At 44.3% G+C, this 14,485-nt stretch overlaps 1 protein-coding gene across 1 annotated transcript; it reads left to right on the top strand.

Moving 5' to 3' along the window:
• The first annotated feature begins 114 nt into the window (after window positions 1-114).
• PRSS23 (serine protease 23) lies at window positions 115-10,563 on the top strand. Its single transcript, XM_024131676.3, has 2 exons — window positions 115-267; window positions 9,023-10,563. The coding sequence occupies exon 2, from the start codon at window positions 9,036-9,038 to the stop codon at window positions 10,179-10,181; it is 1,146 nt and encodes a 381-aa protein (XP_023987444.1). The 5' UTR covers window positions 115-267; window positions 9,023-9,035; the 3' UTR covers window positions 10,182-10,563.
• The last annotated feature ends 3,922 nt before the right edge of the window (window positions 10,564-14,485 follow it).

The following is a 14,485-nucleotide window of genomic DNA, read 5'->3' as shown; positions in this document are numbered from 1 at the left end:
GGGGGGGGGGGGGGGGGGGGGGGGGGGCGGGGGGGGGGGGGGGGGGCGGGGGGGCGGCCGCGCGGCTTCCCCGAGGCCGGAGGCGGGGCGGGCGGGCTCCGGAGGCGCGGGGGGCGGACCCGGCAGCCGCCGGCACTGCTTGCTCGCTCGCCCGCTCGCACTCAGTCGCGCCGCCGAGCCGGCATGGGAGCTGCGTGCGCCCTCCCGGCCCCCACACCTGTCTGAGCGGCGCGGCGAGCCGGGGCCCTGCCGGGCGACCCGGCGCGGGTGAGTGAGGGCGCCGGCCCGGCGGGGGCCGTGGAACAAAGGGCCGGTGGGCGCGAGGCGGGGGGACCGCGGGCTGCGTGGCTGGGGGGAACGGCACCGGAGACCTCGCCTCGGCTACCCTCAGGGCTCGAGGGGTGCGTCCGGCGGCCTGGGGGAGCTCCGCGGAGACTCAGGAGCTGCAGGGCATTTGTATTCACGCAGTGTCACCCGTGGATCGGGTGGGGAAGGAAAGTTGTGCAGTTACCATCTCGGATGCTGGGTGGGAGTAAAGAAAGAGCCCGCTCTGGGCACGCTGTCCTCCGGCTGGAAGATGACAACACCGGCGCCTCCTACGTGCGCACACAGACACACACACACGCACACCCTCACTTTTTCCCTTGAGTTTTGCACATACGTATTCCAACAAGATCTGAACATTAATTTTTAAACCCTGGGCATGTGATTGTGAACAAACCTTAGCAAGCAAGGAGACTGCAGCAAAGAGGCTCTTTTCTCTGGTGCCTTGATTGATAACCCTGCGCATCCCTAGAAACTACTGTCCGTGAACTATCAACAGTTGCTGGAAGCAAATATTTCTTCCTGAGCCTGTGGACATTCATCACTAGTTAACGTTTTAAAAAACAGTTTGAAAAAAGTTTCAAAAATGTTTTAAAAGAGGAGGGAGAAAAATGATTTAGATGAAGGAAAACTACCACTCCCCTCCGGAATACAAATTAGGTTTGCTTTCGAACATCTCATGAGAAAGCGGCTGATAAAAAGCCTGTTTGTTTAATTCCCTTTTGGGTGACGTCCGTGAGACTTCAGAAACAGCCCCTGGCTGATGGAAAGCTCCTGGTTGTTCAGGATCGGTGTTGGCTTAGGGTTGCCTTCTCTTAGCATCTGAAACTGAACTTGAGGGGTCCCTGTACCCTCCTTAGGAGCAGGTAGGCCAATGCCAGAATCGTGTTGACGAGGCCCTGTGGTAAGGAGTTGAATTTATGGTTTGAAGTCAGCTGTGGCCAAAAGCTGAATTCCAAATTAATATCAGGCTATTTATGGCACTTGTTTCAGAATCATACCTGTGCATAAGTGCATTTAAAATAGACCTTATAACTGCATCTCTTAAGAAGTCTGTCAGACAGGAGTGGATTGGAGGTGGAGTGGGGAAAAGGAACTTAGGAACTGCCACGAAAGCCACTATATGTACTTGTGAAAGTGTTTGTGATCATATGCACACCGTCTGCATTTGAATAGATTGTTTCACTTGTATTTTTGCCACTTAAAGTCAAGAGATAACTTGCCATCTTTCCACTGCCTGAACTGGAAAGGAAGCATTTTTCCAAGGTAACTAATATGGATCTCATTTTTGTAACAGTGACAACTTATTCAGGTAGATGGTGAATGTGGGTGCATTTTTCTGTCTGTAGTATAAGTGCCAAAGTGCCCATTAGTGGGTCTGAGAACACTTCTGGCCCCTGTCTGCAGTGTTTAAGAGTCTCAGGTTCTCCTGCACATCTTTTCTCATAGATCCCTTAGGATTTAATCCACCAGCCATTATTCATGCCTAACTCCCCTCCCCCGCCCCCAGCTCCAGGGAATTCGTTTCTCATGGTCTCACCATTGATAGTTTTATACTCTGCTCTTGTTCTGCTGCCAGGTTTGTCCCAGGCTCACTAGGGTAGTTCATTTTGCCTAAAATCTGATAGAGAAGAAGTTAAACTTCGTTTGACCACAAGATTATGTTTAGGGTAGCTGGGCTTGTAAATACCCTGCATTTCTTTCCTGTACAAGACTGTAATTCTTAAACCATTATGTGATTAGGTTTGTTTCCCTTTAACAGGTTCTGTGCCTCAGAAAAATGAGAGCATGCCTGGCTGCAGAGTATTCCCAGAGCTTTGTTCATTTTTAGCTATTTGCTTTAGGAATTAGCATGGTTTCACTGTTCAGTATCCCTGGCCAGAGAGTCCATGGAAAAACCCTTTGCCATCCTTCCGAATGGTGTCCAAAACTTTTATCCTCACAAACTTCCCTGCTGTTTCTTTCTGTCATTACTGTTTATAGTGGTCACAGGAATTCAGACGTTGTACAACAGAGAACTTATATCCTGAGGATTAGATTTTCCCATCCAGCCCTTCTTTGCTATAGGAGTTAAACCATTATCCCAAACACTTGCCCTCTTGAGGAGACCTGTGTTGTTGCAGTTTTCAAGGTGTAGAACTGGCAGAGAGCCATCTCAGTGCCACGGTCTCCAAGCAGTGATTGTTGTCTGCACATCTGATAATGTGCAGTGTCCCTTCACTGTAGGTTATTAGTGGGCTTATGAAGTGGCAGCATCTTCATAAGGTATAAATATTTTCAGACAGTGGACAGAGGGACAGCGGCTCATGTTGAGTGATGGAACATGGGACGTGTAACCCTCTTGTGAGTCAGATATACAGAGCTGGAAAAGGAATACTGTTTCCATATTACTAAGCATGGCAAAAAAATATTTGCTTACCTTCATTTTCCATTCTTTGTCATTTAGGGGAAGTGATGCATGAAAATACTTAGTCGGGAACTTTAAAAGATAATTATGTATCTAAGGACTCCTTATCCAGTAAAGGCTTATTCCTAGAAATGAAATGTTGTAGACCTGAATTTTTTTGTCCAGATTTTTTATATTAATTAATTTATTTTTTAACTTTTTATTTGATATTGGAGTACAGTCGATTAACAATGTTGTGATCGTTTCAGGTGTACAGCAAAGTGATTCAGTTATACATATGCATGTATCCATTCTTTTTCAAATTCTTTTCCCATTTAGGTTGTTACAGAATATTGAGTAGAGTTCCCTGTGCTATACAGTAGGTCCTTGTTGGTTAATAATAAGGATAAGATTTGGAAATGTTCATTCCTTTTTTAAGGTGTGAGTTTTCCAGACAGTTCTATAAGGATAAAATGATTCATTTCAAGGCAGGAGAGAATTTAAAATTATGTGACCCATTAGTTACCTTTCCAGTAGTGAGATTATGACTGTTTTCATCCTAGAGTGTTTATGTTTAAATAACCTTAAATGGGCATAGCTAAGGCTTACCAAGAGTTTATAAAAATGGAAACAATAATTGTCTCCTGGGGAATTATTCTAATATCAGGTGAATTGGGAAATTAATGCAAAGCCACCAACCTAATTTTAAAGTGTTTTATTAATGGGGAAGGGGTCAGGGCAAGGTGTGAACGCCTTAGGAAAGGCCCTGAGTTGGAGTAGCGTGTGTCCCCCTCCTCCTCTCTGCCCCAAGACTTTCCTAAGAGCTTTCTCACCTAGCCATCCTCCACTCCATTCTTGAAAGCTGCCCTCTGCTGGAGGCCTTTGTTTCCTTTGCAAACAGATAAGGGAAACCTTGCCATCCAGACAGGCAAGAGATGAGCATGATAAATTTTCCTTTTCCTTTCCCCTTGTACCTCCGCCTTCCACAGTTCTTTGAGTAAAAGCTCCTGAGCAGTAAATGACAGTGCAGACGCTGTCTATAAACAACATAATGCCTGACCTGGACTTTTGTGACCCTGGAATATTATAAAATGGGAGAATCTTGGACCTGGAAAGACCAGAGCTAGAAGACTAAGAGATCATTGTTAATAACAATTACTAAATCACCCTAAACACACATTTAGTAAAGGAGTGAGTAACTTATGAAGCTTGTAACTTTAATACAGTTGTCAGTTTAAACCCAGGTGGGGACCTGAGAACATACAACTTTCTCTTCTAATTTCTGATCAGGTATTTAAAAACCAAATCAATTTGGAATAATTTGACCTGCATTAATTTCTAAATCTGAATTAAAGTTGTTTTTTTAAATACAGTTTTGTAGCTTTCAGAGTTAGATAGAAACTTTATTTATTTTAAATTTATTTATCTTATTTATTTATTTTTGGCGGTGTTAGGTCTTTGCTGCTATGCGTGGGCTTTCTCTAGTTGTGGCGAGCGGGGGCTACTCTTCTTTGAGGTGCGCGGGCTTCTCATTGTGGTGGCTTCTCTTGTTGTGGATCATGGACTGTAGCGCGCGGACTTCAGTAGTTGTAGCGCGCGGACTTCAGTAGTTGTAGCGCGCAGACTTCAGTAGTTGTGGTTCACGGGCTTAGCTACTCCACATCATGTGGGATCTTCCCAGATTATGGCTCGAACCCATGCCCCCTGCATTGACAGGCGGATTCTTAACCACTGTGCCACCAGGGAAGCCCTAGAAACTTTAATGAAGATATAAAATGTTCTCAGAATAAGGTCTTACCACACAAAGTAATGAATAGAGTTGAAATAATATAGGGAACTTGTAAGCTATGCTTCAAACTAAGAGAATTAGTGTTTTCGAGGTATCCGAAAAGTTTATTTTTAAGGGATTAGAGCTTTACCCTGCCCTGTTGGTTTAGCAGTTTTACTTATAGATGGCTGACTTCTCCTAAACTGGTTGACTGCCCAGAATTTCAGTTGTGAAGGCTCTGGATTAGATTAGATGCTATTCATCTAGAGTCTTAATATTCTAGCCATAGTCTGCAGTAGGCTCTTTAGTGCCCTCTAACAGCATCCTGTGATCTGTAAGTGGTCCGGGAGGCCCTCCCTTGGCAGAGTCAGCCCTCATTTTGCTGAAGAACAAATTTGATTCTGTGTGTTGAGAGGCTGGAGTGAAGCTGTGGCCAGTGAGAGCCAACACGCATAGCCCAGAAAAGACTTGTTCCTGTGTCTCCACACCCACTAACTGGTTTCTAAAAACAGTGTTTACTTTTTGAAAGGCAGACATTTTTCAAAAAGATATGCCATGGTGACACATGTGAAATGAGGCATGCTTCAAGGCCTTGGAAAGTATTTTTTAAACAGGGCTTTACTATACAGGGAAAGCACTTGGAAAGGTGAAATTAGAATCAGTTTTGCCTGAGAGGGGGTTAATTCATTAAGACAAGGTTCCTAGATGGATGGGTTTTTTTTTTTTTTTTTTTTTTTTTTTTGCAATTTTAGTACATTAACAATGTTATTTATTTATTTATTTATTTTTGGCTGTGTTGGGTCTTCGTTGCTGTGCGCGGGCTTTCTCTAGTTGCGGCGAGCGGGGGCTACCCTTCCTTACGGTGCGCAGGCTTCTCATTGCAGTGGCTTCTCTTGTTGCGGGGCGCGGGCTCTAGGCACGCGCGCTCAGTACTTGTGGCACGCGGGCTCTAGAGCGCAGGCTCAGTAGTGGTGGTGCACGGGCTTAGCTGCTCTGCGGCATGTTGGATCTTCCCAGACCAGGGCTCAAACCCGCGTCCCCTGCATTGCCAGGCAGATTCTTAACCACTGCACCACCAGGGAAGTCCCTACTTCAGCTTATCTTAAGAAAGAACACACAGAATCCAGAGGTCCAAGCTGCCAAGTATTCCTCTTTTCAAAATGTTATTCTTGGGAGAGAGAGAGGAGGAGATGAGATAGTATGATCTTATGTATTATCATACGTTGTAGATATTTTCAAGGGGCAGGAAGAACATGACAGTTAAAATATGCTCGTATTATCAACTAGAACATGCCTTTTGAAATCCTAAATCTGAAATTTGTATGTTAATTGGATCCCAGGAGTACAGAGTGCAAATTATTTACTGCAGTAAATAATTTGCTCTCTGTAGGACTGTGCCAATGGCACGTGTCTTTAGCTTTATCCATTCGTCCAACCATTGACATTGTCTGTTGGCTGCGGTGTCAGGGAAGAGAATGGTAGGAACGAGTCTGAAACTAGTTCAAATACACTTTTAAAAATCCATCTAGGGGGCTTCCCGGGTGGCGCAGTGGTTAAGAATCTGCCTGCCAATGCAGGGGACATGGGTTCGAGCCCTGGTCCGGGAAGATCCCACATGCTGTGGAGCAACTAAGCCCATGCGCCACAACTACTGAGCCTACGTTCTAGAGCCCGTGCTCTGCAACAAGAGAAGCCACCGCAATGAGCAGCCCGTGCACCATAACAAAGAGTAGCCCCCCACCGATCGCCGCGACTAGAGAAAGCCCGCGGGCAACAACGAAGACCCAACGCAGCCAGAAATAAATAAATTTATAAGGAAAAAAAAGATAAGCTGAAGTAAACTTGGCTTAACACATCTGTTGCTCAGTGTTAACAGGCATTAATGTTCTCCATGTTATAGTCAAAGTGAGGAGGGGGTGGTATGTAGGGGTCCAAAATGAAGCCCTGTGGGAAATACATGATTCCTCCTAGTACATATCACACTTAGCAGGGATTCTGGTGTGGGGGGCATTTCATCACCTACACAGCAACTTATACAGAGAAAAGGCTCTCCAAGCCCTAGGTATGTCCAAGGGCTGGGTCCTCATCCAGGAGATGGGAATAATCAGAGAGAACCATCCCCTGAAGTCTCCTGAAGTGTTGTCCTCACCACATCTAACCCACCCCCAAAGTCCCCCTTAGGGAAGAGGGCTCTACCTGCATTAGCATCCCCTCCCTCATCCATTTAGAACCTTTAGTCCTGGCAGTACCCTCAACCAGCACAAACAAACACTTGTGTGCACATACACATGCCCCCCATGATTTCAAGGATTTAGAGAAATAATTAGATATATTTCCTCCATGCCAAAGGGCCCAGGGACCCTTCCTATTTGGAAAAATGGAGAGAAACAATTTCAAGGAATCAGGAAGTCCCAAGGAGTTGGCTTTTCCAGGACTTCATTTCTTTCTTTTCCAGCCACGCACTTGACAGAAGTGGAATCGGAAAGAGTCAAGCAAAACAGATCCCAGAGGCAGGTGGGGCAAGCACATACTGGAAAACATAGTGTGTGCATATTGGGAGTATGGCTTGGCATGCTCAGCTGGACTAGATCAGATCAATGGGATTTTCCAGTTTTATGTAAAAGAAAGCAAAATGCACCCAAACGTTGCTAGCAGGTCTGTATTTTCAAAGAGGAAGCATGAGAATAGTGAAACAGTTTCTTCCTGACTCCCACTCCCACTATGTCCCACTAGCTTCTTAAGACCTAACGCCTCCTTGTCCTTGATTGTGAATGAATTAACCTACCTGCTAGTCTGCTTCTCTTGAACAGAAGATTCGGAGCCAGTCTGAGCCAAATGATGCTTCAATATTTATAAGAGTACTTCCAATCATCTTTGTTGTTGTTGTTTCTCTTGTGGGATGATTGTTCAGGGTCTTTAAACATACCTTTCAGGATAAAATCCAACTCCTTCGTCTAGTATACACAGCCCTGCATAATCTGGCTCTTGCCTGCTGCTTCCACCATGTCCTCTGCTCCACCCTTGCTGAGCTTAGTGTGTTACTGAAGTGACTTGTACTGTTGCCTGTCTCCTTGCCCTTGCATAGACTGTTTTTCCCTCTTTCTAAGTGTCCCCTTCACTCTGTCTTAGCTAATTTCTGTTCAGCTTTAACACCCATCTCAAGCATCACCTCTCCCAGGATGCCTCCCCTGTTCTTCTTCTCCCTACAACTGGATTCCACGCCCTTTCTCTGAGCTACCGCATCATCCACGTGCATCTCTGTCATTAGCACTCAGCGTGCATCATTCAAAATATTTTTTCACAGGTGTAGAGAACAAACGAATGGATACCAAGGGGGAGAGGGGTGTGGGAAGAATTGGGAGATTGGGATTGACATATATACACTATTGATACTATGTATAAAATAGATAACTAATGAGAACCTACTGTATAGTGCAGGGAACTCTACTCAATGCTCTGTGGTGACCTAAATGGGAAAGAAATCCAAAAAAGAGGGGATATATGTATATGTATAACTGATTCACTTTGCTGTACGGTAGAAACTAACACAACATTGTAAAGCAACTATACCCCAATTTAAAATATATATATATTTTTTGAGCCACACTAATCATTCATTCATTCACTCTTCATAAATACAAACTATCCATTCAATAAATCTTTGTTGAGTTGCTAGCATAGGCCCAAGTTCAAGGCATTTAGACTAGCTGGGAACACAGATGCACAGACCTGAAAAAGTAACCAATAGTTACTTGAAATAGGAATAGAAATAGTCACAGTGTGATACTTGATGCAATATTAGAGCTTTAGATCTTTGACAAAGACCCTGGTAGTATACAACAAAATCCAAAGGATGAAGGAATATTTGGTTTGTCAGAGACCTGGTTACTCTGAAACTAAACTTATAATAGTCAAGGTTGTTCTAAATTCAAAGCAAAGCAAAACAAATAAAACACAAAGTCTCATTCTCTCTTCTCAGTCACTCACTATTTAAAAGCAGAGTCCCAGTAAGTGTGACACTGTGGACCCGTCCCTCCTTGATGCCTTAGTCATTCAATAAACCGTGTAATTTAAACTTACCCTCGAGATGAGCAAGTTGCTCTGAACATTTTCGAAGTACATCCTATAATGAGATTGAGAGAAAAGAAGGAAAGAAAGGCAGGAGGACCAGGAAGGTAGGAGAGGATGAAAGTATAGAATCAAGCACAAAGAAGGCTCAAAATTGTATGGATATCAGGGCTGGTCAAGCAATTCATCTGTGAATTAATGACTCCATGCACCTGCCCTGCAGCAGGCCATCCTTAGGGCATCTTAAACATCAAGGGGAATGAATACCCAATTTCATTTTGGGCACCCAGCCACAGGAACAAACAAGGTCAAGCCCTTGCACTGTGAGTGAGACCATTACCTAGGGATTCCTCTCCACGTTTAATGAGCAGGGTTCACAGTCTTAAAACAATGACAGGCATGCCCCCGGGCTGCCTCCCCAGCAAAGAAGCGCTCAGCCCCTTGCCCTCCTGACCTGCTTGTCTTTGTTCCTGCAGGGTGGTGCTCAGCATGGCAGGGACCCCAGGGCTTGTCCTCCTCCTCCTCCTCCTCCCCCTCCTCGTCCTCCTCTGTGCTGTTGGGCAGGTGAACCCCTACGGCGCCCACTGGAAACCCACCTGGCCTGCCTACCGCCTCCCCGTGGTCTTACCCCAGTCCACCTTAAACTTGGCCAAGCCACACTTTGGGGCCGAAGCCAAATTGGAAGTGTCCTCCTCGTGTGGCCCCCAGTGTCATAAGGGAACTCCACTGCCTACTTATGAAGAGGCCAAGCAGTACCTGTCCTATGAAACCCTCTATGCCAACGGCAGCCGCACCGAGACACAGGTGGGCATCTATGTCCTCAGAAGTGGTGAGGGTGAGTCTTCGGGAAAGTCTCGAAGGAAGCGGCAGATTTATGGCTACGACAGCAGATTCAGCATTTTTGGGAAGGACTTCCTGCTCAACTACCCGTTCTCAACATCAGTGAAGTTATCCACAGGCTGCACCGGCACCCTGGTGGCAGAGAAGCACGTCCTCACGGCTGCCCACTGCATACACGATGGGAAAACCTACGTGAAAGGAACCCAGAAACTTCGAGTGGGCTTCCTTAAGCCCAAGTTTAAAGATGGTGGTCGAGGGGCCAACGACTCGAGCTCAGCCGTGCCCGAGAAGATGAAATTTCAGTGGATCCGGGTGAAGCGTACCCATGTGCCCAAGGGTTGGATCAAGGGCAATGCCAATGACATTGGCATGGATTATGACTATGCCCTCCTGGAACTCAAAAAACCCCACAAAAGAAAGTTCATGAAGATTGGGGTAAGCCCTCCCGCCAAGCAGCTGCCAGGGGGCAGAATCCACTTCTCCGGTTATGACAATGACCGACCGGGCAACTTGGTATACCGCTTCTGTGATGTCAAAGATGAGACCTATGACCTGCTGTACCAGCAGTGTGACGCCCAGCCTGGGGCCAGTGGGTCCGGGGTCTACGTGAGGATGTGGAAGAGACAGCAGCAAAAGTGGGAGCGCAAAATTATTGGCATCTTTTCCGGGCACCAGTGGGTAGACATGAACGGTTCTCCACAAGATTTCAACGTGGCTGTTAGAATCACCCCTCTCAAATATGCCCAGATTTGCTATTGGATTAAAGGAAACTACCTGGATTGTAGGGAGGGGTGACACGGTGTTCCCTTCTGGCCGCTCTTAATGGTCTTCTATTTTAGGAGAGGCCAAATGTTGTCATTGGGGTGTGTGTGTGTGTGTGTGTGTGTGTGTGTGTGTGTGTGTGTAATGTGTTATAATATCTTTTACCTAATTTTTTTAAATTGCAAGATGACTGGCTGTATTATTTGAAAACTGGTTTGTGTATCATATATCATTAAAGCAGTTTGAAGGCATACTTTTGCATAGAAATAAAAAACATACTGATGTTTGGGTCAATAGGGGAGATTTAGTGATTAAGTTAATCTTTCACCTTTTGAGAACTTTGATTTTTATTTCATCTGAACTTGTTTCCAAAGTTTATATTAAATACGTGGCATATGGGAGACATAAATTCTTATGTGTGTGTATGTGTGTATTTTCTCCTGAGGTTCAACTTGCTTTGTTTTGTTTCTTTTAGTGCCTAATCGTTAATGTTTCCAGATGGCAGTGTTCCCCACCACATACAACTCTTAGGAACTTTCACAATACTTTTTAGACAAGCAGTTATAATATTTTGGATTTGGGGGCATTTGCACAGAAGTCCTGGATCAGTAAAATAATTTATTGATTATACTGGTACACATATTAAACTGTATCCTACAGTAAGTATCCCAAGCATCTTTCAGTTTTGAAATAGTTTCTCTTCTGAGGACTGTTGCTGTACTTTCTGGGAAGCCTTTGCATGTGGCTCTGCCAGCTTTGTAGTCACACCAGAGTAAGCAAGATTGTTTATGCCAATCCTTCCATTTAACAGGATTTCACTCACATTTCTTGAACTAGCTGTTTTCCAGAAGACAATAATCAGGGCCTAATTAGAACAGGCTGTATTGCTTCCCAGCTAACAGTTGTGGTCACACTAAAAACAATCATTGTATTTTACCCCTGGAGTGTAGCACATCTCATGTTTTATCATTTGGATGGAGTAATTTAAAATGAATTAAATTCCAGAGCACAATGGACACATTGCTTGGCAGATGTCACAACAGAATAACCACTTGTTTGGAGCCTGGCACAGTCATCCAGCCTAATCAAAATTATTCTGCATAGTTTTCAGCGCGCTTTCAGGGAGCTGTGGACTTGCGCAATTTGGAAACTTTTCTCTCTTACTTATTTTATAGTAAAAATATTTGGAAAATGCTTTAAGAAAAACCAATATGGCTTTTTTCTTTTTTTTACTAGCTTTAAAAGGGCCTCTTTTACTGGAATTCTCCAGGCTACAGATACCCATAATCAAGTACAAGAGTAAAAAATGAAAATTGGGAACGCAAAATGGATCAGAATCACTTCAATAAATGTCTTTATGAATGTTTTATTGATATGATCATCACAGTATATAAGGAAAAGATTTGGACTCATTTTATGTTTTCATTCTTTGCCTCTCAGCCCGAGCACTTCTTTCTAAATGTATCAGTAGAGAAAAAAAAGCAAATGAATTACACGGCAGATATGTGGTGCGCATGCACCCCTGACATTTCCAGCCTTCATTGTGACTATTTATTTGTGAGGACATTGAAATACAGCACTGATGCTTAAACCGTCTCCGGGTGACTTTTGGCTAATGTTGCTCGAGCTTTTCAGAAGAATAATCCTGATAAAGCACTCAAGAAACCACAACCATAGTGTGTTCCTCAAATCACATAAGAAATACTGTGCATAGCAGAGATGCAAGGCCATCAGGAATCTTTGGATTTCCACTACAATATGCTTTGGAATCTAACAGGAACCTAGCCTGAGGAAGAAGAGAGGTCTCCATCTCTATGTCTGGTATTTGGGGGTTTTGTTTGTTTTTGCTCTTGCTTGGTGCTAAAGGAAGTTTGCTGGACACCTGGACCAGAACTGATTTTTTTTAAAAATATTGATAGATGCTCCTTTTATGAAGCACATTGATTTCTTGATTATGATTTTTTGCAATGTTGAAACTCAACAAGGGTGGGCAAATGGCACAAAGTCAAAATAATACAATATTTAGTTCACAAGTAGATGTAATTTACTAAGAATATTACCCACAGTCTATATACAGCATAATTCATAGACTTGTAAAAGAAGACTATATAATAGTTCAACGTGTCTACCTTTTCAGTGGTAATAGAAGCATCGTATTGAAATATCATGGAAGTTGAAATAAAGAAAAGGCTCTTGCAATATTATTAATATAATTAGTGCTTTACATATATTAGTTGTACATTGTAAGGATATACTCCTAGTAAGGCTAGTAGAACAGTGTTGCCCAAAGTGTGTGCCTTAAATGCTTATCCTTCCAGATTTTCTACCAAAAATGAAAATGGCACCATCATCAAGGAGGAGGGGGTTGCCTCACAATATTCCCTCTCTTTATTGGGGATTCACTTGCATGTTTGTACATTAAAAGCTCTAAGAAGTCCTGTAATAAAGAGACATGTTTTAAAATCTGCATTTCAATAAGCACCTTTGATCACGAAACCTTGTTTTCTCATATAATACCTACCTACCGAATGATTTAGTGTTCTAATGAATACATTTTGGGGATTGCTGTAACAGCCTTTTGGTCTAGGTGGCACTGCAGAAAGTATGAGTCCCAAGTGGTGTCAGGTACCGGTCAGTGCCTTTTGGGTTCACCAGGACCCCGTATCCAGATTTGGAAATGTTCAGAAGGTGAAACAGGAGACAATAAACTTGAAACATCATTTGTTGTTGAGAATCAGAAGGTTGTGGCAGAACTGGGGACACATATTTTCCGTAGACTATACAAAATTTTGAAATTCAGAAAGGAGCTAGTCCAAAAAAAGGGGGGGGAGGGGAAATAGGGCTAAAAGAGATACAGAAATATGAACTGGCCAGTGGCAGAGTTGTACCTGTGTTCTCTCTTTACCTTTTTTGGACCAGAAAATGGATTTGTTAAAAAAACCTGTTAAGTAAAGCGGAACCCCAAGATCATGCTCTTCACTCTGTGTGACTCATTCTACCTGCTCAGGGTGGGGGGAGCCCGCGATGACACCTGGGTCAATGTTTAATGATGTCTCTCTAACACCTCTGGGAGTCTTTAGTTTCGAACTTGTGAAGGATGACAAGCCTACCCTGGAATAAAGACTCCTGTCTTCCGCCCTGTGCTAGCTGAAGGGTAAGTGGCAGTCATCCAGAGTGTCCGAAACAATTTGGACAGCAGTCCTCAGCATTTCCTCTCTCACGGCTGGTCAGAGCTCACGGCCAAGGAGGCTAGTGGACAGTCCCTACGCTAGCCTGGCTTTCCTTCCTGCTTTCTCTGAACTCTACTGCTCATGTCTGTCCTTTTTCTTAGTCCTTGTCATGAATCAGCTCAAGGGTGCCTTGAAGTTGCCTCCCTCAACTGATTTTTATGAATATTTGGTAGAGTGGCCATTTAATTTATCATACTTTTTTGAGACTGACTGAAAGGGAATTCTATTAATAATGAGGCTAGGGCAGCAGGCACACCACCGGTAGGTACTGGGAAATCCAGCATGTCTGGTCACCTAAACTGGTAAACCCTGCAAAGCAGTATATGGAATGAAGACCAACAGCCATCTTCGTGAACCTAGGAACAACAGTGGGGCTGCATGCCTTCTTTTCCTGGATCAGCGTTCTGAGGGCCTCTGATAGGGGAAGGGCATTTTAAAATCCTTTCAGTGGGATGGGGTCTAGAGTCCCTAGATGGTAAACACAAACCACTTCTAGCAGATGAACAACCCAACTGTTTTTAGTCTTCTGTTTCCCCAGAGAAGGGAATAAACCAGCTTCCAGAACAAGAGTAAATAAGACTGAGAGCTAGGGCAACAGACTGGTGTTGAGGGGGACGACGGCCTTGGAGTTGGGACGACTGATTCCATAGTTGCCTGCTTCCTTTTGGTGAATAAATCTCAATGCACTTCCATTTAAAACTTAAAACCCTCCTCTCTGATTTAAAGAGCCTCTCTCTCTCTGGGCTCCTACTCCTCCAATGGGCTGGGGTAGAACAGAAGAAGAGGAAAAGGGCAAACACCTGGGTCCGCTCCTCAGTGGTTGCTGCTTCTTAGATAATACCACCTCTTCCATCCTCCTTAGCTCTTACTTCTGGTGTTGTAACCCTCTGCCTCCTACTGCCGGGACACTCTTACCTGGAAGACAGGCCTCTCAAGTGGTTAACCAGCAAAATATCCCAAGTCCAGCCATACTCTTCCAGGCTGGCATTACCCATGAGAAACTCACAGGCTTCCTATACCCAACTGTGAGCTAGCTGCCCATTGAAGATCTGGGGAGAAAATATTCTAGGTTGAGGGAGCTGGAGTGCACGGGCCCCTGGCACGATC

This window comes from Physeter macrocephalus, chromosome 16, assembly GCF_002837175.3.
Source record: "Physeter macrocephalus isolate SW-GA chromosome 16, ASM283717v5, whole genome shotgun sequence".
Lineage (NCBI taxonomy): Eukaryota > Metazoa > Chordata > Mammalia > Artiodactyla > Physeteridae > Physeter > Physeter macrocephalus.
The sequence above is the reverse complement of the archived record's forward strand: the minus strand, read 5'-3'. Positions and strand labels throughout refer to the sequence as shown.